The sequence below is a fragment of the Panicum virgatum genome, chromosome 3K (genome assembly GCF_016808335.1).
Source record: "Panicum virgatum strain AP13 chromosome 3K, P.virgatum_v5, whole genome shotgun sequence".
Classification (NCBI taxonomy): Eukaryota; Viridiplantae; Streptophyta; class Magnoliopsida; order Poales; family Poaceae; genus Panicum; species Panicum virgatum.
This window is the reverse complement of record NC_053138.1, coordinates 14858324-14885500: the sequence shown is the minus strand read 5'-3', so window position 1 is coordinate 14885500 and position 27177 is coordinate 14858324. Positions and strand designations below refer to the sequence as shown.

Sequence of the window (27177 nt, the reverse complement as noted above, 5' to 3'; positions counted from 1 at the left end):
ACAGCCAACATTAGCAATGGGTATATTTCTATGCCAGGAAACAGGAATGCAGAAAGAATCAAACAATTTCTTAGAGTCATGATCAACAAAAGTGCATACTGCACAGTGACATCAGATTATAGCAAGCCTTGCAAAACAAACACTTCAGAAGACTGGTAAATGACTTAACAGTATGTCATTCTGGGTTGTTTCCTGCATTTCTTCTTAGGGAACCAGAACAGGGGTACTCGCCTAAATCAGTACCATATCAGGGTATCCAATGGTAAACAAATTAAGGGTACTGAATCACACAAGTTCAGATTCCAAGCATACCAATCTAATTCATTGTTAGGGTCAAATCATAAGGAAAAACTCTGACTACAAACACAAAAATATCAGAATGGTTTCTCTATTACTTCTCAGTCACAACCGGTAACTGATAGATTTCCACAAGTACAGGAAAGTATCGAACCGCAAGGCACGGCAATGATATCAAGTTTTCAGCAATCGTCTCATCTGAACAAGGCAAGGTCACAGGAATTAGAACGCTCGCATCATCTATTGCGCTCCAACATCACAGACTGATCGAATGGAGGTAAGTTCGTAGCAAAAAACCTGGCGTCGTCTAAGGGAGAAGCCAAGCCGGAGAAGAGTGGTTCGATGGGCCCTGCTCCGGGAAGAAGCGCTCGACATTGGGAGGCGGCCCTTGCGTCCACTTGCCGGTGTCGCTGCAGGGGTACTGCCTCTCATCGACACCGCGAAACATGATCTGCTCGTCGTAGAAGCTCCGATCGTCCACGAAGTAGATGCCGTCCTTGGACCCCGGGTAGTCGGCCGTTTCGTAGGATCTGGAGCAGCCTCGCCCCACGAACAGCATCCGGCCACCCAGCGAGTCCAGCTCGCTCCACGAATAGCGATACCAAACAAGACTGCTGTTCCCGTCTTCCTCTGGAAGATGGGGTCCAACTGCGTTGAACACCTTGAACGCCGATGTCGGCAACTCAGGGTCGGGAGCGAATCTGACGACCATTAGCAGTTCACCGCGGGACACCACGAGGTAGCGGGCACGAACGAACACGTCGTGACCGCGGTCCCTCGGCTCGAAGCAGCGTAGCGTCGCCCATAACGAAAGCGGGTCGTCCCCATCTTGATAGAACTCTGGTGAGCACGCCATGATGTCTTCCTCGTCGGTGAGGAAACTGAAGAAACCGTCGTGGAACACGACGTCCTCCACCGCGTCGTTTCTGGTAGGAGGCATCGCATCGTAGGCCACCTGATCGCCCATGCGCCAGAACGCGTAACGGCGGCGCTGCCGCGGGCCGTCGGTGTCCCGCTGATATGTGACGATGCCGGCGGCGACGCAGCCTGGGTCGTCTGGCGGGGACGAGAGGACGGAGGCGAGGACGACCATGTTCTGGACGTGCTTCACCGACGGGTCGTAGCTGGGGCAGACCACGTCGGGGAGGATGCGCGGCCCCTCTCTGTGCAGGTTCACGAGGCGGTGGCGGCTAGTTTGCTCCATGGCGAGGAAGAGGTAGCCGCCGTCGCACGAGCCGAGGTAGCGCAGGCCGACCGGGTCCTGGTACCCCCGGTGGACGCTGCAGCCGCTAAGGATGCAGTAGACGCGAGTGAATCCGTCGGACGGCAGGAGAAGCCGCGGGAGCGGCGGCGGCGGAGCTGCGAGCCCCGCACGCCATGAGCGGCACACGAAGGCCATGTGGGCGCGGTCCCCTTCGCAAGGGACGCGGCGGGCGATCTCGGACACTTCCTTGGGTGAGAGATTCGCCCAGGACGAGGGCGCGGCCATGTCGGTTAGGAGGGTTTGGGAGTGGCTGGGGGCCGCGAACTCGAAGGAAGCGGCGAGGAGGAGGAGGAGGATATGTTGGTATGGTTGCGGATTGGAATTGGATTCCCCTTTTCTGGAGGACGGGGGTGAGGGGTGTTGCGGGGGTTTGGATGGGGATACTGCTTTTTGTTCTGCTTCTGGAAGCAAAGGATGGCGCTGCTCCAGGGAAAAGAAGAGAAAGGCTCAATCTCCAGGGCTGGTTGGGCTGCATTCATTTGGGCCGGTTATTCTCGTCCGAAGTTCGAAATGACCAGCTGTTGTCAATCCAAGAATTTCAGATTAGAACCTCAGATCTCCACATATTTCAGGCAGCAGAATCTTAGAGAACTCCGGATAACAAATGAGCTACTCCCTCCGTTCCTAATTATAGGTCGTTTTGGCAAATCTAGAACGGAGGGAGTAGAAATTATGAGGCGCGCAAGATTAAATAGGGGTGCAAATTCGCAAATGGGTATCCCAAGGGGTATCCACCGCCTCTCTTTAATTCAAAAAGTTTGTACTAATTTTTCAAAGTGGAAACTCATTTTTGAATTATATAGGAGCAATGGATACCCTAAGAGGCATCCATTTGCACCTCTAGGATTAAACTTCAGATGCCCCGCGAATCCCCTTCTTGCAGTGACACATGATCCACCAAGAGTGAAAATACCAGCACGTCCATTTTCACATCTTACTTTCAGTTTCAACTTTTACGGAAACATGCAACCGATTTCATGACATGGACATCAAGCTAACCATCTCTACATTTAAGTTCATGAAAATCCACGGAGACCAAAAAGTGATGTTAAGGGCTCTAGCTCAGATAATCTGTCTTAATAATTCTTTGTCAATCCCTCCTCAAAATGAAATTTGCCAACTAATCCAAGATGTGGAATTACTAGACGTTTTACACATCAAATTTTTTACAATGCTTGGATAGGCGTTGGGAGGTATTTCATGGGTATTTTATGTATTTATGATTTGTGGGCCCAAATTGAGGGGAGGCGTTGGAATGCGTTAATGAGGAGGCGTCGGGAGATGTTGGTTTGTGTCTATGGTGGGTGGGCCTGGTGATGCCGTAACGCCTCCCAACGCTTCCCAATATCTTCATAATTTAGAGGGCTAGGAATTCCTTGGCAATTGTTTTTTTAGTTATTTTTTTAATGAAGGTTAAAAGGGTAAATTCATAATTCTAATAAATTGAGTTGTGTATATTTTTAAAGAAAAAGAAAAAAAAGGATGTGCATTTTTAGGGTTTACTCCGCCCCTTTTCTGATCGATTCATGCATAGAGGGTGTTCGGCTGATTTGAAAGCCGTCGATCATGCATAGAGGGTGTTCGGCTGATTTGAAAGCCGACTGATTTCGACTGATTTAATAATATTTTGTGAGAGAAAACAAACCAAATCAAGCCGGGAAAGACAAGCGAACAAACAGAGCGATAGCCTCCTCCGCCGCCGTCGACGACCGCGTCCTACGCTCCTACCGCCGGTCATCAACGTCGGCAACCCGTCCACGTGTGCGCTCGTCGTCATCGATACCGGCAGCGTCCTCCCCTCACCCATCGCCGCCGATTGGATCCGCGGCGCCAGCCGCCGCCGCCGAACCGGCGATTTGATCCGCGGCACACGTCGCCGCCGCCCGTCTGGCCTGGCCAACGCGCTCGTCGTCATCGACACCGGCAGCATCCTCCCCTCACCCGTCGCCGCCGATTGGATCCGCGGCACCAGCCGCCGCCGCCGAACCGTCGATTTGATCCGCGGCAGCCGTCGTCACCGCCCGACTGGCCTGGTCGCTCCCCTTGCCCGTCGCAGCCGATTCGATCCTTCCTCACCCCTCGTCACCCGAGCTGCCGCTTTCGTCCCCGCAGCCGCAGGCAGGAAGTGCCTCTACTTCCTCTTCCAATTCCAGTAAGTTTGCAATCCCCTCGCATTGATTTTGTCGTAGCAGGATTCTTGTAACCTGTCGGTTCCATCCCAATTCCAGTAAGTTTGAAAACGGGAGCACCGCTCTCGCAAAAATTCTGGATTTTGTTATCGCTTTGAACAGAAAAGTCTGTGTTTTTATTTTTAGTTGTGCCTTCAATTGTGCCGCGATTTGACTTGACAAGTTCTTAAAGCTTTGTTCGGCTAAGAAACTGGCATTTGACTCCAGTGGATTCAACAGCCAATGCAAGTTTGTCTCGTTTCGTTGTGTGTTAGTGAAAGTAAACGTTACAAAGAGTACCATGTTCAGATGAAAGGAAAGACTGAATTGAGACAACTGGGAATAATCTTTTTAATTGAAATGCTGTTTGAATAAAAGGTTGAGATGCTATTTGGGGGTTTTGGCACATCCCCAACCTTTAAATTATTCCCTTGGACTTGGACCAGTAGTTTGTGTTGTACTGTTTGTCTTCTTAGTTTTTTTTCTTGCTGCGATAGATCAATGAATTTGTTGCTTATTAACTGATGCTTAGAAAATCACACCTAATGTTCAGATTCATTGCCACATTAGTTCATAAAATTCAGTTGTAATGCTACTACTCCGCTTTTTGCAGACATTTTTGTTTTTTCACTTGCTAACCAATATACTTAGCTTGTTACTGAGTATCTTATATTGAAATTTTGAAATGGTAGCTTTCTGACAAGAGAGCAAGACATCAAGATTTCTGACAATGGCATGGCAATCCTTATATGCTGAAATCGAAAAGTACTTGCTTTGTTGTGATAGATTCAGCTAACTCAAGCAAGACATGTTTTTGCTAGTGTAAGCTTGATGGTTATGCTCACAAGATGTTATGCCTCCTTATTTCTGTTGCAGGCATGGCAGCGTCAAGCTCGCAAGGTTCCAGGATAAGTGCAGGCAGCCGCGGTATCCGTGGGCTTCTGAGGTCGCGACCACCGGTGACCTACAGAGAAGGCCCTCTTGCTTACGAGCCCACCGTGGTGTGCGTGTGCAACAGAAAGGCACCACGGTGGATTTCGTGGAGTGATGATAATCCAGGTCGGAGGTACTATAGATGCAGCCGAGCAAGGGTAAGAAACTAGCTTATTTTTCTTCGGTGCATGTTCGCTTTTAATTGGCATCTGATTTGTCTGTTATCTGCTGTATAGACTTATGGGGACTGTGGCTTCTATGTGTGGTATGATCCTGAGCACACAACATTTATGAAGAACTTACTTTTGGATCTTCGTAATGCTGTTTGGGAATTGAGGAGCAAAGCGGAGGAGATGGCTGAGCTGAAGCAAATCAATGACTTGCTGTCCAGTGAGAATAAAGAGAAGGTTTCAGTCGTAAAGGCACAGGAGAAGGAATTGGAAGAGAAGAGTCAGCCATTAGTACTCCTGGCTAACAAGATCAGTTCAGGGAGTAGCTGTAGTTTAGTCTGTTGTGGCTTTGTAATATTACTAGTTGGCTTGTTCTTTGGCCTGATGTTAGGTGCCATGTGACATATGCCTACTTCTGCATTCTGTGAGGTAACTGATGACTGTTTGAGCATCGCCAGCAGCAACTGTGTCCACCTTATTGCGATGACAGAAATTATACAGGTCCCTTCTTGTAAATCCAACCTTATCATACCCACCATAAAACATTTCCATGATATCCATTATCTGGTGTTTGCGGATCCCAGAAATCTGCATCGCCATAATATTAGTTTTCTGCTCATCTCTGATTCTTCTATGTGACCGCATAAGACAAGCAAGATCTTGTTCCACCATCGGATGGTTGTGTTCGCAGATGAAATCCTTCACATGTCACTGACCAGTGTTCTGATTCCGTGCAATCACAAGCTTAGCAGAGCATCCAAACCGAGTAATATTCCGCAGCTTCCGCTTCTTATTCTCCCTCTTCAGCTCCCCTTCGCGGAAACCTTGACAACTGCAAACAAAATGCCGAAGAGTCCTCTCATTGTGCCCAATGTCCCACTCACAATAGTCTTTCCTGACATTAAATCCTTTCCCCTTAGCATAGTTGTTATAAAACTCGTATCCTTCTTCTTCATCATCAAACACCTTCCTAACAATTGCATTGTACTCAGCACCCGGCATTCCCTCCTGCATAAAAAAAAACACACATTAGTACCACGACCACAAAGTTGCATCATCCTAGAAGATTTCTTATGCATAAGGTTATTTGTCTACAAGCAATCATCAGCAAAGGAAAATAATTACCAACCCCAGTGAGAATTACTATAGGCTTATCTTGAATTGAGATCAATTAACGGTACCTTGTCACCCAGAGTTAAAAAAAGGGGTAATAAAACGAAGATTCTGGTTAAGGGCTACTAGCAAAATAATATTGCATCACAAAAAAAATGCCAACTACAGTAGCAATGATATTTGAAATAGAAACATGAGCTTCGCCTTCCAGTGCAATGTACATTCATGCATTAATCGCAATTGTAATTAGCCGGCAGAAGAGAATGTTGAATTGCATGTACAGTGATATAACCATAACAAAACAGATAAAAAAGATGGAGCAAGGACACATCTTAACTTAATTTGTTTGTCTTATGATAGCATTGATAAAAGGAAAAATGGGCTGTGACCAAAGGGGGGCATATATATAGTTCCCAAAAGCGTGCAGATGCAGTCATAGCTTTATCATTAGTGATATTTAAAAATGTGAGATGACTGCATTGTCATTGGCACACTTGTGAGATCACTTGTGTTCTTCATTCAACCAGCATCAAACAAAACTGAATATGGTTCTGAGTTGCTTTATTGTTGGAAATCTAGGCTGTCTGATTTGATCAACGAAGTTGTTTAAGCAGTAATAGCAATCATTAAAACAATGAAACAAATTAAGGTAAGCAAGCAAGCAAAACAATTCTGAATGTGTGCTACAGGCCGTGCTCCCTCATGCAATGAATTGGAACACAATATGGATCGAATTTCTGAAAACCGGATCAGACAGGCGATCGAATTGAGTACCTTCTGTTACCGGTGCGGCGGGAAGACGTCGGAGGTGGCGCGGGCTTCGCAGCGTCCGCGAGAGAGGGATGTAGCGACACGGACGACGGACGAGGACGGAGCGGCCTGGGTACGGGTGGGGACGACGGTGGAGCTGGGAGTGCGAGAGGCGGCTGCGCCGGAGAGGCGTCTCATCCCAAAAATCTATCAAAATTAAATCACGTGGTAAAATATTTTTTCCAAAACTTTTCATCGTTGATCTCAAATCCTCCTAAAACTCTGAACCCTAATTCCCGGAATCTTTCTCTGTTCCAAACGTCCGATTTCCAACCCCCGACCCCTTTTCCTGTGGCCTCGTCCGCGCGCGCACGCGACCGCTGAGCGTGGCCGACCGGGGCCGCGATCGCCGCCGGCGCACGCTCGCCCTCTCTCTCTCTTCCTCCTTTCCTTTCTCTTCTTTTTCTTTTTCCTTTCTTTTTCTCTTTTCCCTTTTTCTCCCTTCCTCTCTCCCCTTCCTCCCTCCCTTCTCTGCCGCGCACCGCGCGCCCCCGAGCGTTGCTCGGCCGCGCACGCCCGGCCGCTCCCGGCTCCCGGCCCTCGCGCGCACGCCTCCTCCCTCGGCCGTGCACCCCGCCACGCCAAGCAACCCCCCTTGGGCCGCGCACGGGCATGGGCTCGCCGCGCCGAGCCGTGCACGCCGTGACGCCGCGCACGCCGCACCCACGCACCTCACGCCCTGCCTTCCCTGCACCGCCCGCGCGTCACGCGTTCCACGAGCCCCGAGCCTCGCCGCGCCGCCCGTCGACTCGCCACCGCCCTCCTGTGCTGCCATCACCGCCGGCCGCCTGCGTGCGCACTGCACCCACGTGGGGCACGTGCCCCTGCTCGCCGCGCCCCCGCCGCCAAGCACTACACCGCCTACCCCGCGCATGCCTGCCCGAGCCATCCCATCACCTGTGCTGGCCTCGCTGCCCGAGCCGCCGTGTCACGACGCCGGACGCCATTAAAGCGCCCCGCACCGCTCGCCGGACCGCCACCGACGCGGCCACCATCCCACCGCCTTGCCACGCCAATAAAAGGGCCCTCTGCCCCGCCTCCGGTCACCTCCACCGCTCTCGCCACCGCGCGCTCCCTCCCCGAGCTCCCAACGCCACCGCCGCCCGCCTTAGCTGCAGAGCCTCGCCGGCCACCGCGGAGCCACCTCCTTGCTTCACCTCTACCCGAGGTGATGGGCGCACCGGGATCCCCTCCTCCTCCTCTCCTTTTCCCCCATTCCCTGGCCGCCGTCGCGCTCCACAATGCTGCCGCCACGGCGCCGCCGCCCGCCACCCGCTGGACCCCGTGGCGCCGCCGCCTCACTGTGCCCCGGCCCAAATCGAGGTGGGGAGCAGGTTCCCCATGGCCTCTTCCCACTTTTCCCCCTCCCCATGGCCGCCAACGAGCCCCAGGGCCGCTGGCCCCGACCGCCGGTGCCGCGCTGCCCCCCTCCTCTGCTCTGCGCGTGAGGAGGAAGAAGGGGGGCACTTTTGCCAAAAAAACCCCTCCCCTTTCCTTTATTCTATAAAGGGCTTCCTACCCTTTCAGTCTTTTTGCAAATTAAGCCCTATCCTATATTATATTTACAAATAAACCCTCCACTATATAAACTTATTTATAAATAAAACCCTACCCTTTTCCAGAATAACCCAAACATTCCCCAAAATTCTAATCGGGTCCTTTCACTAATTACAAACAGGTCCCTGACTCCTTGTTTAACCCCTAAACCTCTCTAAAACCTATCATTTTATGCGCCAAACAACCTCCGATAGACACGAAACTTTGCCACGCCATTTCTAATATAGTTTTGGCCATGCCATTAGGAAACCGCCCAAAAATATTACTTCTATCTCTATATCTTAATTGTTTCCATTTCGAGCTCAATAATAAAGCTTTTATTTCTTTTTCTTGATTGTGTGCTTGTTTGTATGCGTCGTAGATCACGATGTGAACGAGGGAGAACCTATCGACGAGCGGCACTACAAGCAAACAAATGAGGACCAGTTCTGCGATCCCGAACCCGAAGAACCGTACTTCGATCAGGACCTCCCGGAAGCCTTTGAAGACGACAAGTTCAATCGCATCCTTTGATGCATGCTTTTGTCCTAGTTTTTATAAACACAACCCATTGGCTTGTTTTATAAAACTGCATATGTTTGCCTGCTGAAAACATGGTTGGATAGCCACCCCTTGATTTGTTATAACCATTCCTTGACCACCTAGATTAATGTCTGAATGTGTTTTGTTTGGACGTTAATCGATGCTAGAACGCTTAGGACCTTGTACAACTTGTTTTATAAAGAAAACGTGTGCGTGTGTGGGAAGGGAGAAATGTGGAATTTCGAAAGATGAGTTTAGACGGGATGGATGCCATTTCTGTGTGATTTGCCGATTGGTGTGCTCATGCCTGTGTGGCAGAGCAAGGAAGAGAGATATCCATCTTTTCACAACTAAGGACCGAGTTGGTGTGTCATCTCACCTAACTCCACTATCGTGCAAACCACTCGACCGTTGAATGGGCAACGGCTTAGCATAAACCCCACTAGTTAGTCTGATAGCCATCAGGAGAGCTGAGAGCAACGGGTGATCAAGGAGAAGGGATTAGCTCTGTGTGACTTATGCCCCGGTTAAAACCACTGTGATAGGTCAATGACCCCTTGGTGGATCCCGTGATGGCTAGTCAGGTCTAGCTAAGGTGGGTAATGGATTTGTTGGGATCTGCACCGACACTAAGGTGATCGAGTTGCGGTACCCCGCTTGTGGGTAAAGTTGCACACCTCAGCAGAGTTAAAATCTATTCGAATAGCCGTGCCCACGGTATTGGGCGAGTTACGGTGTGGTCACATAACTAGTGTTTCTTCTGGGAATGGATGGGTGGGCGTGAGTGGTTTTGAAAAGTGTCCGGTAGTTGTGCCGTGCGTTACGACGGATGGGGAGTCCGGTAGCAGCTTAAAACTTGGGTCCTGTGTGGGCTAACTTTATGTGTTACTCGGTACAAAGAAAACTTGCTTTGAAAACATTTTCTTTCAAATGAACCCCTGCATAAAAGTTTCTTTCCGCAAATTAAACCCTAGCCTTATCCTTGATTTACCTTGTGTATTATATTCTATTTATACCCCTCTGTGGGTGTGGTTGGACTTGCTGAGTACGTTTGTACTCACCCCATTCTTAATTTTTACAGAGGAGGATCCAGACTTTGTTCCCGAGGACGTCGAGTAGGGGTTACGTTCTGCACCCAGCCTTACCTGTGGATTAGGGTCACCCGCAGGAGGTTCCGCATGGCGCAAGACTCTGATGACCCTCTTTTTGTAGTTAATATCGTAGTGTGGGTGTTGGTTGTTATTCTCGCGATAGTGACGCTTCACTGCCCACTTCTGCGTAGAGTTGTACGGTGATGTACCATCTGATGTAATAAAAGTGTTATCAGCCTCCTGGGACTGATAATGTATCACTTTTAAGTCTTCTCTTATGAGGGGACGCTTCAAGAGGGCAGGGAATCTGCAGCGGCAGGCCACGGCATGGGCAGGAAGGCCGCAGCGGCAGGCCACGGCGAGGGCAGGAAGGCCGCCGCGTGAAGCGTCTCCTCATAAGAGAAGACTTAAAAGTGATACAATATCAGTCCCAGGAGGCTGATAACACTTTTATTACATCAGATGGTACATCACCGTACAACTCTACGCGGAAGTGGGCAGTGAAGCGCCACTATCGCGAGGATAACAACTAGCACCCACACAACAATATTAACTACGAAGAGGGGGTCATCAGAGTCTTGCGCCATATGGAACTTTCTGCGGGTGACCCTATCCACAGGCAAGGTTGGGTGCTGGATGGAACCTCTACTCAACTTCTTCGGGAACGAAGTCTGGATCTTCCTCTGTAAAAATTAAGAATGGGGTGAGTACAAACGTATTCAGCAAGACCAACCACACCCACGGAGGGGGTATAAATAAAATATAATACACAGGGTAAACCAAGGATAAGGCTAGGGTTTAATTTGCGGAAAGCCAATTTTTATGCATGGGTTTATTTGAACGAAAGGGGTTTTCAAAAGCCATTATCTTGCACTGAGTAACATGTTGGGTTGATCCACACAGGATCTAAGTTTTAGATTGCTACCAGACTCCTCATCCGCCGTAGCACACGGCATAACTGCCGGACACTTTTCCAAAACAACTCACGCCAACCCATCCATTCCCAGAAGAAACACTAGTTGTGTGACCAAACCGTAACTCGCCCAGTACCATGGGCACGGCTATTCGAATAGATTTTAACTCTGCAGAGATGTGCAACTTTACCCACAAGCGGGGTACCACAGCACGATCAGCTTAGCTAGACCTGACTAGCCACCACGAGATCCACTAAGGGGTCATCGACCTATCACCGAGGTTTAACCGGGGCATCAGTCACACAGAGCTTATCCCTCCTCCCTGGTCACTCGTTGCTCTCAATTCTCCTGATGGCTATCAAACTAACTAGTGGTGTTTATGCTAAGCCGTTGCCCATACAACGGTCGAGTGGTTTGCACGATAGTGGAGTTAGGCAAGATGACACACCAACTCGGTCCTTAATTGTGACAAGATGGATATCTCCCTCCCTTGCCCTACCACACAGGTACGAGCACACCATTTGGCACATCACACAGAAGTGCCATCCATCCCGCCAAAACTCATCTTTCGAAAATTCCATATTTTCCCTTCCCACGCACTCACACATTTTCTTTTTATAAACAAGTAGTACCGTGTTTAAGGTCCTAAGCGTTCTAGAAGCGATTAACATCCAAACAGATCATATCCAGATATTAATCTAGGTGGTCAAGGAATAGTTATAACAAATCAAGGGGTGGCTATCCAACCATGTTTTCAGTAGTTAAAACATATACATTTTTGTAAAATAGGCCAATAGGTTGTGTTTATAAAAACTAGGACAAAATATGCATCAAAGGGCGGGATTGAACTTGCCGTTCTCAAAGCCTTCCGGGAGGTCCTGATCGAGGTACTGTCCTTCGGGTTCGGGGTCACGGAACTGGTCCTCGTTTGCTTGCTCATAGTACTACTCGTCGATGGGTTCTCCCTCGTTCACACCGTGATCTACGCCGCACACAAACAAGCACACAATCAAGAAAAAGGAATAAAAGTTTTATCGCTGAGCTCGAATCGAAAATAATTAAGATAGGGACAGGAGTAATATTTTTGGGTGGTTTTCTAATGGCATGGTCAAAAGTATATTAGAAATAGCGTGGTAAAGTTTTAGGTCGATCGGAGGATTTTTGGCGCATGAAATGACGAGTTAAAGGAGTGGTTAGGGTTAAATCGGGGTTCAGGGGCCTTTTTGCAATTATTTCTGAGATAACAGGGGCTTGGTTGGAATTTAGAAAACATCGGGGGCCCTCTGGAAAAGTGTAGGGGTATAATTGAAATTGTGTTTATATGGTCGAAGGGTTTATTTGCGAATATAATAAAGGGCAGGGATTCTTTTGCAAAAAGGCAAAAGAGTGGAAGGGCTCTTTATTAAAAATGAGAGAGTGCATGGGGGTATGGGCATATTTGCCCTCCTCTTCTTCGTCCCGACCGGGAAACAGGGGAGGGCGCGTGAGGGGGCGGCGGCGGCCCTTGCCGGCCGTTCAAGGCACGGCGGCGGCCGAGAAGGAGGGGGAAAGGAGGAGGGGCGCACGCGGAATGGATTCCCCTCCTTAATTTCGGAGGAGGGGCCCCGCATGGAGGGAAGCCATGGCGGCGGGTGGCCCTGGTGGTGCGGCGGCGGCGCTGTAGTGCCTGGCGACGGCCGAGGCTAGGGGAAAAGAAAAAGGGCGACGGTGGGACCCTTTTCCCTCACTCACCATGGACTGGGGTGCAGCGGAGAGTGCTAGCCGCGGGGGTTGGTGGCGGCGGGCAGAGCTTGCTCGGGCGGCGGCGCTAGAGGGCTGAGGTGGAGAGCTTGCCTCCTAGTGACAGTGTCCAAAATCTTGACAGGTACTTCTTGGTACCGAAGGTCTGTTTGTAGATCTATCTCTTCTTCTGGCACATGCTCTTTCTCCGGTACTCTCAAACATCTCCTTAGTTGGGACACATGGAACACCGGGTGTATATCTGACATTTCTTCTGGTAGCTCCCGTCGGTATGCTACGGCTCCGATTTTTTTCAGAACTCGGTACGGTCCAATGTACCGAGGGGCCAACTTTCCTTGTATCTGAAATCTTCGAGTTCCCCGAATAGGTGAAACCTTAAGGTAGGCGAACTCTCCCGGGTTGAAGCTTATTTCTCGTCTCTTTTTGTCTGCGTAGCTCTTTTGTCGAGACTGGGCGGCCTTCAGCTTTTCTCTAATCTCGGCCACTCTTTCTTCTGCTTCCTTTATGAGTGCAGGTCCAACTAGGGCACGTTCTCCAACTTCTGACCACATCAGAGGAGTTCTGCATTTTCTCCCATAAAGAGCTTCGAATGATGACATGCCTAAGCTTGCTTGATAACCGTTGTTGTATGAAAATTCCGCATAGGGCAAACTCTGCTCCTAATCCTTGCTATAGGTAAGGACACATGCTCTCAACATATCCTCCATGATCTGATTTACCCTTTCTGTTTGGCCATCCGTTTGTGGGTGATAAGCGGAGCTGAAATCCAATTTAGTGCCCATTGCTTTATGCAAACTTTTCCAAAACCTAGAGGTGAATTGAGTCCCTTTATCTGAAATAATTCTGCCAGGCACACCATGCAACTTTACTATATTTTCCACATAAAGTTTGGCTAGCTTCTCTCCGCCGTAATTGGTCCGCACGGGTATGAAATGAGCCGCTTTAGTGAGTCAGTCCACTATTACCCATATGAAGTCATGTCCTTTCTGTGTTCTGGGCAAACCCACTACAAAGTCCATTCCTATCTCATCCCATTTCCAAACCGGGATGGGTAGGGGTTGCAACAATCCTGCTGGCTTCTGATGTTCGGCCTTGATCCTTTGACACGTATCACAATGGGCGACAAACCGTGCAATATCCGCCTTCATTCTCTTTCACCAATATTTTTGTTTTAAATCCATATACATCTTGGTGGATCCTAGGTGGATGGAGTAGGCTGAGTTATGGGCTTCATCCATGATTATTTGCCGAAAGTCCCCTTCCTGTGGTACACAAATTCTATTTTTATACCATAAAGTTCCCTCATTATCCACTCTAAAATCTGGGGCCTTATTTTCTCCAGTCTGCATTCGGATTTCCATCAAGTCCTTGTCCAAACTTTGGGCCCTTTTGATCTTATACTCCAGAGTGGGTTGAATGCTCATCTTGCGAATGGAACCTCGAGGGACAATGTCACATTCAATCGTGCCATTTCTTCCTATAGATGGGCATCCTTGGGTCCATAAGATTTCCGACTTAAGGCATCGGCTACCATATTAGCTTTGCCAGGGTGGTAATGAATTTCCATGTTATAATCCTTAACCAGTTCTAACCACCTTCTTTGCCTTAAGTTCAAATCTGGCTGGGTGAAAATATACTTCAAACTCTTATGGTCGGTGTAGATCTCACACTTATTTCTAATTAGATAATGCCTCTAAATCTTGAGGGCATGTACTACAGCTGCAAATTTTAGATCATGTGTTGGGTAATTCTGCTCATGAGGCATGAGCTGTCGGGAAGCATAAGCTACTACCTTCCCGTCTTGAATAAGGACACATCCTAATCCTTGTCGGGTGAATCACAATTAATGACAAAATCCTGATGAATATCCGGTAGGGTCAGCACGGGGGCGGTTGTCAACTTACTCTTCAATTCTTGAAAACTTCTTTCACATGACTCTGTCCAGGTGAATTTCTTATCCTTCTTAAGCAGCTCTGTCATGGGCCGGGCTATCTTGGAAAATCCTTCGATGAACCTTCGATAATACCCAGCTAATCCAAGAAAGCTTCTGATTTCACTAACATTGGTCAGTTGCTGCCAGTTGGAAACTGCTTCGACCTTCTTGGGGTCCACTGCTACTCCTTCTGCGGTCAGAATATGACCAAGGAAACCTACTTTCTCTAGCCAGAATTCACACTTGCTGAATTTGGCATATAGCATATGTACTCTAAGCTTTTCCAATACTACCCGCAGATGTTGCTCGTGTTCTTGGACACTCTTGGAGTAAATAAATATGTCGTCGATAAAGACTACGACAAACTTATCTAACTCGTCCATAAACACCTTGTTCATGAGATTCATAAAATAAGCAGGTGCATTTGTGAGTCCAAAAGACATCACGGTGAACTCAAACTGCCCGTAACGGGTGACAAAGGCTGTCTTTGGGATGTCGCTTTCTCTAATCTTGAGCTGAAAATATCCTGACCTCAGCTCAATCTTGGATAAGTATTTGGCTCCTTTTAGTTGATCGAAAAGGTCATCAATCCTGGGGAGGGGGTACTTATTCTTGATGGTAACTTCGTTCAGTGCCTGGTAATCTACACACAACCTCATACTCCCGTCCTTCTTCTTGACAAATAGGACTGGGGCTCCCCAAGGCGACGAGCTTGGTCTGATGAAGCCAATTCATTGTAATTCTTCTAGTTGCTTCTTTAATTCTGCCAATTCAGAGGCTGCCATCCTATAGGGTCTCTTGGCTATATGAGAGGTTCCAGGGACAAGGTCGATGACAAACTCTATATCCCTATCTGGTGGCATTCCGGGAAGTTCTTCAGGGAAAACATCCGGGTATTCGTTTACTACCGGGACTTCTTCCAAGGACTTGGCTTCCATGCTAAACACCATTGGGTCAGATCCATTTCCCCGGGTATGGCAGGTCACTCATACTCCTTCTGGGTTCGTTAGGTGTACTACCTTGTCAGTACAACCTATGAGACCATTGTGTCGGTTTAACCAGTCCATTCCAAGGATCACGTCTATTCTCTTAGACTTAAGTACTACTAGGTCCGCTAGAAATTCTACCCCACTTAAATTGATCCTTACTCGTAGACAACCTAGTTGACACTTGATGTCGCCTCCAGGCATCCGGGTTAATAGGGGTGTTTTTAGTAGTACTGTAGGTATATTGTGCTTTTCCATAAAACTTGAGGATATGAACGAGTGTGATGCTCCAGAATCAAATAGTACTGTTGCAAGAGCTGAGCTGACTAGGTACTCACCGAGCACTACGCCCTGAGCTCCTTGAGCCTCCTGCGCGTTGATGTGGTTGGTGCGTGCTCGTCCAAATGACTGCTGGGGCTGCCTCATCTGCTGTCTGTTGTTGTTGGTGTTGTTGTTGTTGCGGATGTGCACTCGGTTGGCACCTGACAAAACTGGCCTTGGTCCATTCACAGAGTTGGAGAAGGCCGATGCTGCTGGCTTGTTGTTGGCATACGGGCTGTTAGCAATAAAATGCCCCGTCTCACGGCAGTTGAAACAGGCCCTATCATTGCTGTTGTTGGTGGTGACCTGATTTGCATTGCTCTGCGGGCCTTCATGGTATTCTGGCTCCTGAACTGTGTGTTAGGGGCCTGTGGGCCTATCACCTGAGACTGGGTCCTATACTGCATTGGGGCCTGAGTTCTTGGTGCAGTGTAGCTGAAGCTCCTCGGTTTCTGAAAGCGGTCCTGCTGGCGGGCCTTGCTTTCCAGAAACTTGCGCTTGTTATCCTTTCTTTCCTCAGCTTTGGCCCTTTCTGTGAGAATGGCCTTGTTCATCAGGGTGTTGAAGTCCGGCTAGATCTGAGGGGTAAGCAAGGTCCGGAGTTCGGGGTTCAATCCCTTTTTGAACATGTCATGCTTCTTTCATCATCGTCCACTTCCTCTGGTGCATATCGGGCCAGCTCCATGAACTGGTGGGTGTACTCTTCTACTGACATGCTCCCTTGCTGCAGTGCGTGGAACTCGTCCGCCTTACGCTTCATGGTGGCCGAGGGGATATGATAGTGGCGGAACTCCTTCACAAATTCTTTCCAAGTGATGGTGGAGGCATCTTCGGCCACGGCACAGTAATTCTCCCACCAGGCTAAGGCAGTCCCGGTGAGTTGGTGGGCTGCTAGAAGAACTTTGTCTCAATCTTGGCATTCGAACGGCTCGAGCTTCCTCTGGATCACACGCAGCCAGTCGTCTGCATCCAAGAGGTTGCAGGATCCAGCAAAGGTGGGTGGCTTAGTCCTCAGAAAAGATGTCAGCTTGTCATTCATGGTCTGCTCTCGTGGCCGCTTGTTGACGAGGGCATTGGCCAGTGTTTCCAGTATGAGGGTCTGGTTTTGTATTATCTGTGCCAGGTCCCCGAAGGGTGGTGGTGGTGGCAGTGGCACTTCTCCTGAATTTTCTCCTCTGTTCTGGCTCACTTCCTGTTCCTCTTGAGGAGGGTTCTGTCTATTAGGTTGTACTCCCGCGCCAGCGGCTGCAGGGGTCCGGTTGCGGGAGGCCCTCGTACCGCTTCGGGAAGCCATCTGTAGATTGGGTAGAGTCTTTGTGAGATTGGGATTAGAATTAAGTGATGTTTAAGTTATTTAATTCGTATTTTTGAAAAGGCAGAATCTACCTTCCGTTGAAAAGCACACAAACTAACAACAAGCACACAAGCTTGCAAGCAACAAACACACACAACTTTATTACAATGAGGGGAGGTACAACACTGGGGCAAGGCCAAACGCGTACTACTCGTCCGGGTATAGAGTCACACTTTAGGGTACAATTTAAGCCAAAGGGGTTGGGGTGGCTTCGGGGCATGCTACTCGCGGGGCGAGCCTTCTTCGGAGTGTGCTTCAGTCCGTGCTCGCCGTTCTCTAGGTTTCCGTTTTCCCGAGGTTGCGCAGCAGCTTCTTCGGCGGCAGTAGACCCTCCAGGGTTCTCGGCAGGGCTTGTGGTGTTCCCAACAGTGGTCCCATCCTATGACGGGTGTCCCGAGTAGAACATGGTCTTCCCCAATCGCCGGGACTGGCGTTCCACTTCTGGTCCAATCTTGTATACGCCGGTCCCGAACCTGCCTGAGGCTCTCCTGGGCAACCGCTTCGCTGCTGACCGCAGCTGCGACTCTTGCCTCGGCTTGGGCTACCCGGATCTATTGCAGTCTTACCGCGAGCTCAGCTTGCTCGGTTCGATGGGTCTGCTCCCTCAGGATGCTGGCTTGCTCGTCAAAGAGTGATCCAAGGAGGCTAAATAGGTAGTCACTTGGTACAGGGGGTCTTCTTCATGGCGGCACCGTTCCAGGCTTCTCATACGAGCTTCCCAAACTGGGGTTCTGATGGCCGGAGGGAATAACCACATCAGTGTGTGGGCTAGGTGTCCTTCTAAAATCCGGCACAGATAACGGAGTGCCTTCCTGACGGCCAAGAGATAGGCGTCTTGGTGTCTAAACCCCATGGCGGTCACTCGACATGGCTGGATGTCGGGGTAGCGGTCGCTTCTGGTGATGACCAGGATCACCCTGCAGCGGAGGGTACCATGGTGCTCGTACTCTCCGCTATAGTACCTTGGGCGTTCTGTAACGCCAAGGCTTTCCAGGGCGTTGATCAAGAGGCTGGGGAAGCCAGGTGCAGCTTGGCAATTGCCCTGGGTCCATCCTTCCTCAGCCATCTGAAAACAATGATAGGGTGAACAAACTTACACAAATATCTGGGTACAAAGGGGATAGATGGTATTTATTATTACAACATGGTGGGATACAGATTTCATGGATACACGATTATTAGGATAGGGGTTCTAGCTTGGAGTGCTGCTCCTATCATGGGGACTCTTCCTCTATCTGGATAGGACGCTTCTTTGGTGGAAGGCACTGCACCATCACATCATTTTCGGTCTGAGTACCTCTATCCCAATGGGTTTCTTCGGGTTCTTTTTCCATCCACCCTCCTACTCCTCTATGAGCCTCGTGTTCTTGCCATTGGGCTTGGAGAGCGGCTAGGGAATACTCAGGTCGTACGACTCTTGTCCGTTGTTCCCCTATTTCTTGGATTGCCTTTTCTGCCCTGTGGATTTGGTGCTTCAGTTGTGCCGCCTGTTCGCGGTGGAGCTTATCCAGGCCGGTGAGGTAGATGGATAGGTGGGAGACTGTACCTTCTAGGTCTTCTTCTTCTCTCCCAAGTCCTCTCATCCGGGCAATCCATGAGAGTCCTCTTCCTCCAGTAGGTGGGAAAAATCCCATAGGAGTCCGCTGGAGATGATGCTTGTAGACCACACGCAGACGTCGCAGGGCTTTTCGGGCGGCCTTTCGGTAGGTGTCATGGAAGCGAAAGCCAGTGGTGGAGATGAACCAGGGGTCCACGTCAGGGTAGCGGGTGCTTTTTCCCACGAAAATCATCATGTCGCACCGAAGAGTGCCCCTGGAGTCGTACTCCCGGTAGACGTACTCTGGTGGGTCCACAACTCCGACACGTTCCAGGCTGAGTAGCAATAACTTAGGATGGCCGGGCTCTGCGGGCAGATTCCGCCACTCCATCCATTATCAGCCATCTGGAACAAGGCAAGAATCAGTTGTGAGTATTTGTGTGGAAAAAGGATTAAGCAAGGAAAAGTCCTAATGTGAAAAGGCCTGAAAAATAGTCTTGCTCCTAGGGTCACGTCCTACGGCCAACCTACAGCTCTGATGCCACATGAAGCGTCCCCTCATAAGAGAAGACTTAAAAGTGATACAGTATCAGTCCCAAGAGGCTGATAACACTTTTATTACATCAGATGGTACATCACCGTACAACTCTACGCGGAAGTGGGCAGTGAAGCGCCACTATCACGAGGATAACAACTAACACCCACGCAACAATATTAACTATGAAGAGGGGGTCATCAGAGTCTTGCGCCATACGGAACTTCCTGCGGGTGACCCTATCCACAGGCAAGGTTGGGTGCAGGACGGAACCTCTACTCAACGTCTTCGGGAACGAAGTCTGGATCTTCCTTTGTAAAAATTAAGAATGGGGTGAGTACAAACATACTCAGCAAGTCCGACCACACCTATGGAGAGGGTATAAACAGAATATAATGCACAGGGTAAACCAATGATAAGGCTAGGGTTTAATTTGTGGAAAGCCAATTTTTATGCATGGGTTTATTTGAACGAAAGGGGTTTTCAAAAGCCATTATCTTACGCTGAGTTACACGTAGGGTTGATCCACACAGGATCCAAGTTTTAGATTGCTACCAGACTCCTCATCCGCCGTAGCACACGGCACAACTGCCGGACACTTTTCCAAAACAACTCACACCAACCCATCCATTCCCAGAAGAAACACTAGTTGTATGACCAAACTGTAACTCGCCCAGTACCGTGGGCACGGCTATTCGAATAGATTTTAACTCTACAGAGGTGTGCAACTTTACCCACAAGCGGGGTACCACAGCACAATCACCTTAGTGTCGGTGAAGATCCCAACAAAGCCATTACCCACCTTAGCTAGACCAGACTAGCCACCACGGGATCCACCAAGGGGTCATCGACCTATCACCGAGGTTTAACCGGGGCATCAGTCACACAGAGCTTATCCCTTCTCCCTGGTCACCCGTTGCTCTCAGCTCTCCTGATGGCTATTAGACTAACTAGTGGGGTTTATGCTAAGTCGTTGCCCATACAACGGTCGAGTGGTTTGCACGATAGTAGAGTTAGGCAAGATGACACACCAACTCAGTCCTTAATTGTGACAAGATGGATATCTCCCTCCCTTGCCCTACCACACAGGTACGAGCACACCATTTGGCACATCACACAGAAGTGCCATCCATCCCGCCTAAACTCATCTTTCGAAAATTCCACATTTTCCCTTCCCACACACTCACACACTTTCTTTTTATAAACAAGTAGTACCGTGTTTAAGGTCCTAAGCGTTCTAGCAGCGATTAACGTCCAAACAGATCATATCCAGACATTAATCTAGGTGGTCAAGGAATAGTTATAACAAATCAAGGGGTGGCTATCCAACCATGTTTTTAGCAGTTAAAACATATACAGTTTTGTAAAACAGGCCAATATGTTGTGTTTATAAAAACTAGGACAAAATATGCATCAAAAGGCGGGATTGAACTTGCCGTTCTCAAAGCCTTCCGGGAAGTCCTGATCGAGGTATTGTCCTTCGGGTTCGGGGTCGCGGAACTGGTCCTCGTTCGCTTGCTCACAGTACTGCTCGTCGACGAGTTCTCCCTCGTTCACACCGTGATCTACGCCGCACACAAACAAGCACACAATCAAGAAAAAGGAATAAAAGTTTTATCGCTGAGCTCGAATCGAAAATAATTAAGATAGGGAGACAGGAGTAATATTTTTGGGTGGTTTTCTAATGGCATGGTCAAAAGTATATAAGAAATAGCGTGGTAAAGTTTCAGGACGATCGGACGATTTTTGGCGCATGAAATGACGAGTTAAAGGAGTGGTTAGGGCTAAACTAGGGTTCAGTGGCCTTTTTGCAATTATTTCTGAGATAACAGGGGCTTGGTTGGAATTTTAGAAAACATCGGGGCCACTCTGGAAAAGTGTAGGGGTATAATTGAAATTGTGTTTATACGGTGGAAGGGTTTATTTGCGAATATAATAAAGGGCAGGGATTCTTTTGCAAAAGACAAAAGAGTGGAAGGGCTCTTTATTAAAAATGAGAGAGTGCAGGGGGTATGGGCATATTTGCCCTTCTCTTCTTCCTCCCGAACGGGAAATAGGGGAGGGCGCGTGAGGGGGCGGCGGCGGCCCTTGCCGGCCGTTCGAGGCACGGCGGCGGCCGAGAAGGAGGGGGAAAGGAGGAGGGGCTCACGGGGAATGGATTCCCCTCCTCAATTTCGGAGGAGGGGCCCCACAGGGAGGGGAGCCATGGCGACGGGCGGCAATCGGCCCTGGCCGGTGCAGCGGCGGCGCTGCAGGGCCTAGCGGCGGCCGGGACTAGGGGAAAAGGAAGAGGGCGACGGTGGGACCCTTTTCCCTCACTCACCATGGACTGGGGTGCAGCGGAGCGTGCTAGCCACGGGGGCCGGCGGCGGCGGGCAGAGCTTGCTCGGGCGGCGGCGCTAGAGGGCTTAGGTGGAGAGCTGGGGTTGGTGGGCTGGTTGTGCAGGTCGGAGGCGAGGTGTAGGGCCTACTTATAGGCGTGGCAAGGCGGTGGAGCGGGCGAGGCGTGTCGGGCGGCCGGCGAGGTAGCTCGCGACCATTAATGGCGTTCGCCGTCGTGGAGCGGCGAGGCGGCACAGGGAGATGGGATAGCTCGGGCAGAGGCCGAGCGGTGTGCCGGGCACTGCAGGCACGTGGAGCGCGTGGGTGTTGTGCGAGCACAGGAGCGGCCGGCGGCGAAGGCGGGGCACCGCACGTGGCTCTGCTTGCTGGCGGACGCGGAGCTCGGGCATCGAGGAAGGCAAGCAGCACGGCGGTGTCGAGGTCGCGCGGAACGCGCGTTGCGCACAGCGCACGCGGCGCGTGGGCAGGTGGGCAGGGCGGGTCGGCAGCGGCGGGCGAGGGGGCTCGGCGTCGAGGTAGGCGAGCGACACGGCGGCTCAGCGAGGCGGGGTGGCAGGGGGCGGCCGGGAGCGCGCGTGCGTGCGGGGAGCGGGGCGTGGCGGCGAGTTGCTCTGCAGCGTGCGGGGAAAGGAGAGAGGGAAGGAAGGGGGAGGAGGAAAAAAGAAAAAGGAGGAAAATGGAAAAAGAAAAGGAAAAAGAGAAGGAGAGAGAGAAAGAGAGAGAGAGCGAGCGCGTGCCGGCGATATTCGCGGCGGCTACCGCGCGTGGCCGGCGTTGTCCGGTCGGACGGCGACGCACGCGGAGCGAGGAGAAATGGGAGATGGAACGACAGTTGAAACCGGGTGTCGGGACGGCGGAAAAAAAATTCTAGGAAGAGATTAGGGTTTAGGGATAATTGAGCTCGACGATGAAAAAAAATTTTGAAAATTATTTTTAGCGCGTGTTTTATTTTGGTAGATTTTTCGGGATGTCACACCGCGGCAGGCGACGGTGATGGCAGGGTAGCGGCGGCGGCGCAGTACAATAGGGTAGGGCGGCGGCGGCAGCGAAGTCCGAGGATAGGGCAGGGGACGGCGGCGTCAACAGGGCGAGGGCGTGGCCGGACGGCGGCGCTGTGCGATGCAGAGGACGAGGGCCCGCGGGGGTGGGGCGCGGACGCACGGCGGCGGCGTGCGATGCAGGCGCGCGGGGTGGGGGTGGGTTTTTTTATTGCAAAATGACCATACTACCCTTCAAATAATTAAATCAATCAAAATAGTTATTTTGTGTAGGCGTTGCGAGGCGTTGGGAAGTATTTCCAAGTATTGTAAAAGGGCTCTTTACACATATCTTAGGATACATTCGACATAGGATTGAACGGAGAAACATGAACAGAGTTCAGTATATCAGTTACGCATAATCCAGGAAAAATTGGACTTGGCTGCATATATCACCAGTAGTGGATATAGAGGCCGATTATCCATTATATCAAAAAAAGGGGTTGGACGGGGTGTCAGGGTCTTCCGTGTTCGTTCGGCATAGAGCCTCACTAACTTGTCCAGTGCATCTTTACTGTGCTTCAGTTAAACTATGCAAAATCAGCTTCCATGTGACCATGCCATGCAATGAGTGGGTCAATCAGGAATGCAGAGCACAACTTAGCATTTTATTTTTCACCAAAAAAACAAAGCACTTTCTACACTGAAGTGTAAGCCAACATAGTTTTACTATCAGCATGATGTGCCTGGTAATGCCATGCAATTACTCACGCAAGGGATAAACACAACGACCTATCATGAACAGACAGTGGGAAAAAAGATGACATCTACATACAGAAGTGCTTCTTTCAAGGTAACGAATTCCATAGCATGAATACCATGCTAGCCAATAGCCATTTATTGCTAAAGAAGGCAATAGACATTTCTGCTTTGAAATCATGAAAAGCATGAAGGATCAAAAAGTTGTAATGTGTCAAACCTGCAAAGCTCAAATACTAGTACTTAGCATTTGTACATTGATGTCCTTTTCTCAGTCAATTCACATATAGGAAAGTTACATTGAACACATGATTTAGAAACTGTCTGTACTAGGCACAGGGATAAAGTTCAGTAATTGTGAGTACCTGATTGTATCCACAGAAAGAACAAATGATGCAACTGAAATCACCAATAGCTATATGTATATTTCTATGACAGGAATGCACAACGAATCAAAACATTTTTCTCACAGCGATGATAAACAGACTGCATTCTCCACTGCAAGATCACATTATAGGAAGGCATGCAAACTAAACACTTCAGAAGATTGGTAAATGAATTAAGTAAGCCTTCCTTGGCTCTGCATTTCTTCTTAGTGAATCAGAACAGAGGTACCCATTGGTAAACAAATTAAGGAAGGATAATGAGTCTCACAAATTCAGATTCCAAGCACATCAATCCAATTCCTTGATAGAGTGAAATCATAAGAAAAAACACTGATTGCCAACACACATATTTTTAGGATAGATTCTCTGTCACTTCACACAAATAGGTCGCAAATGGTAGTCGTTTGTTCATTCAGGAATGCAAACTGATTGATTTCCACAATGTACAGAAAAGTAATGGTATCAAGTTTTCAACTCACTGAACAAAACCACAGCAATTATTTCAGCACCAAACAAACGGAGGTAGAGAGGATCGTAGCCAAAAACCTGCCATCTCAAGGGTGAAGCCTAGCTGGAGAAGACTATCCTCGCCCTACAAACTGGCCACCCAGCATGTCCAGCTCGCTTTCATGGCAGAAGCCATACCGGAGATGAGTAGTCCGAGCCGCCCTGTACTGGCTGAAAGCAGTTGGTAATTATGGGAGGCGATCCTGACGACCACCTCCCGTTGTCGTTGCAAGAGTAGGATGCCTTGTCTATTTGGTTTGAGCCATTATCATCCAAGAAGTAGATGCCGCTGAGAAACCCTGGAAAATCGCTGGTCTCGTAGCTTCTAGAGTGCCCTCGTCCCAAGAATAACATCCGGCCGTCAAGCGACTTCAGCTCAGTACAGAGACATGGAGCGAAAGGTGGTTTTGTTTCATCAAGGCCGGTAACATGGAACACCCTGAAGTATTCAGCTCGACAATTCTTCTGCTGACCGCACTTCATCACCATCAGTAGTTCTCCGCGGGAGCTCACAAGATACCGAGAACGGATCTGCTGATAGTGGAGTCCGTCAGTTCCATACTGGATGCGGTACGAGCTCCAATTGTCGTGGGGGAGCAGACCCTGAGACACATCCGGTTTCCAGACTAATATCTCTGATGTGCTTGTGATGAAATAGAAAGATGAGTTGTGGAACAGTACATCTTCCGGATCCATCTTTATGCTCGAAGGTGCGAACGGGTCCACGCCAACAGCTGATGTCATCTCCCAGAAAACAATCCCCTTGGGCTTGTTGAGGTAATCCATTTGCACAATTGCGGCCGCAACACAACCCTCATTGTCGGGTGACGACGAGAGCGTGGCGGCGAGAATGGCCATGTCGTCCCGGCCGTTCCGCGGGTACGCAACACGTCCAGGGAGCAAGTATACCTTCCCGTTCAGAATATTGACCAACTTATGAACCGGGCCGCCGGCGAGAAACACCCACCGGCCGTCGTATGAGCCGAAGTAGCGAGCGAAGCGGGCGTCGGCGGGGGTGCGCACGCTGTGGATGACGCTTTCCGCGCCGTCCCCACAATATAAGCAGGAGAATGAGGGCCCTCCAGGCAACGGGTGGAGCAGCCACGGGAGTTGCGGCGGCGGCGCCGCCGCCCCGAGGTCAGCGGACGCCAGGTGACAGGCGTGGAGCACGCGAATGCGTCCAGCGTCGCACCGGACATGTCGGGCGATCTCTATCAGAATATCTTTCGGAAGGCAAGCTGCACGTCTTTGACGAGGGAGAAACCAAGCCGGAGAAGAGTGGTTGGAAGGCACCTGCTCCGGGAAGAAGCGCTCGACAACCGAACGCGGCCCTTCTGACCACTTGCCGTTGTCATTGCAGAGATACTGCCTCTCATTGACACAGCGGAACATCATCTCCTCCTCGTAGAAGCTCCGATCATCCAAGAAGTAGATGCCGGCCTTGAACCCCGGGTAGTCGGCCGTTTCGTAGGATCTGGAGCAGCCTCTCCCCACGAACAGCATCCGGCCACCCAGCGTGTCCAGCTCGCTCCAGGTATAGGGGCGCCCAACCATGCCGCTGCTGCCGTCGTCCTCGAGCGCCAGCGGTCCAATCCGGCTGAACACCTTGAACCCCGACGTCGGCGAATCAGGATCGGGAGCGAACCTGACGATCATCAGCAGTTCGCCGCGGGACTCGAGCAGGTAACGAGCTCGAACGAACCCATCGTGACTGGTGTCCCTGGGCACGCAGCGGCGTAGCGTCGAGGAGAGCGATACTCCCCGCAGCGCCTCGTCCCCATCCTGAACGAAGGTCGGCGCGCACGCGAGGATGTGCTCCTCGTCGGTGAGGAAATGGAAGCACCCGTCGTCGCGGTACACGAGGTCCTCCACATGTTCGGTGATGTAGGGGGGCGTGATGTCGTACACCACCCGATCACTGATGCGCCAGATCGCGCAGCGGAGCTGGCGCGGGCCGTCGACGTCCCGCTGATAGGTGACGATGCCGGCGGCGAGGCAGCCTGGGACATCGGGCGCGGACGAGAGGGTGGCGGCGAGGATGACCATGCTGTGGACGTGCTGGGCCGACGGGTTGTAGCGGGTGCAGACCTCGTCGGGGAGGAAGTGGATGTGGATGTGCCCCCCTTCATCCTGGAGGAGGCCCATGAGGCGGTGGCCGCGACTCTGCTCCATGGCGAGGAAGAGGTAGCCGCCGTCGCACGAGCCGAGGTAGCGCAGGCCGAACGGGGCGTGGTGCCCCTGGTGGATGCTGCAGCCGCTAAGGATGCAGGCTACGCGAGTGAAGTCGTCGGACGGCAGGAGGAGCCGCGGGAGCGGCGGGGGCGGGGAAGCTGCGAGCCCCGCGCGCCATGAGCGGCACACGAAGGCCATGTGGGCGCGGTCCCATTCGCAGGGGACACGGCGGGCGATCTCGGAGACTTCCTTGGGTGAGAGATTCGCCCAGGGCGAGGGCGCAGCCATGGTGACTAGTGAGGAGAGTTTGGGAGTTACTGGTGGACGAATTGGGGAAGGCGAGGCGACGAGGAAGACGTTGGGGGTGACCGGGAATCCGGGATGGGATTCTCCCCGATTTTGTTCTGGGCGCCGCCGGGGAGCAGAGGAGCAGGGAGGCAGGACTCGTAGTGGGGGCTCCTATATGTCAACCCGAAGATGGATAAGCAACATAACTATAAAGCTCATTAAATTCAGATTATAGTCTAATTAGATTCAACATTTTTTAAAACAATTCAACATTTAAAAAAGAATAGATTCAACATTTTATACAACACATTTCAACAATTTTTAGAAAAAAAATACTACATTCAACATTTTTACCAGCTATCTCGACATCATGACATAATAGATTCAACAATTATCAAAACCTAAATCAACATTTTCTAAATCAACATCTTGACAGCACGCGGCGGGTGGAGATGGGTCGGCGACGGCGGTGGACGAGCAGCCGCAGGGGCGCGGCGACA

The 27177-nt window shown here is 50.4% G+C and overlaps 2 protein-coding genes and 1 long non-coding RNA gene across 3 annotated transcripts; 1 reads left to right on the top strand and 2 right to left on the bottom strand.

Annotated features, from left to right (window-relative positions):
* Window positions 1-372: 372 nt before the first annotated feature.
* On the bottom strand, window positions 373-1915 carry LOC120697775. The gene has a single exon (XM_039981098.1). It carries the CDS (start codon window positions 1784-1786, stop codon window positions 605-607), a length of 1182 nt encoding a protein of 393 aa, XP_039837032.1. The 5' UTR covers window positions 1787-1915; the 3' UTR covers window positions 373-604.
* Window positions 1916-3241: 1326 nt separating this feature from the next.
* LOC120697774 lies at window positions 3242-5451 on the top strand. Its single transcript, XR_005684594.1, has 3 exons — window positions 3242-3713; window positions 4606-4820; window positions 4899-5451. It is a non-coding gene; the product is annotated as an uncharacterized LOC120697774 (long non-coding RNA).
* Window positions 5452-24035: 18584 nt separating this feature from the next.
* LOC120700632 lies at window positions 24036-26833 on the bottom strand. The gene has a single exon (XM_039984879.1). The coding sequence runs from the start codon at window positions 26675-26677 to the stop codon at window positions 24338-24340; it is 2340 nt and encodes a 779-aa protein (XP_039840813.1). The 5' UTR covers window positions 26678-26833; the 3' UTR covers window positions 24036-24337.
* Window positions 26834-27177: the final 344 nt, after the last annotated feature.

Bases quoted from the DNA above. Each gene is read 5' to 3' on its own strand.
- LOC120700632 (XM_039984879.1), bottom strand. From the start codon at position 26,677: ATGGCTGCGCCCTCGCCCTGGGCGAATCTCTCACCCAAGGAAGTCTCC.
- LOC120697775 (XM_039981098.1), bottom strand. From the start codon at position 1,786: ATGGCCGCGCCCTCGTCCTGGGCGAATCTCTCACCCAAGGAAGTGTCC.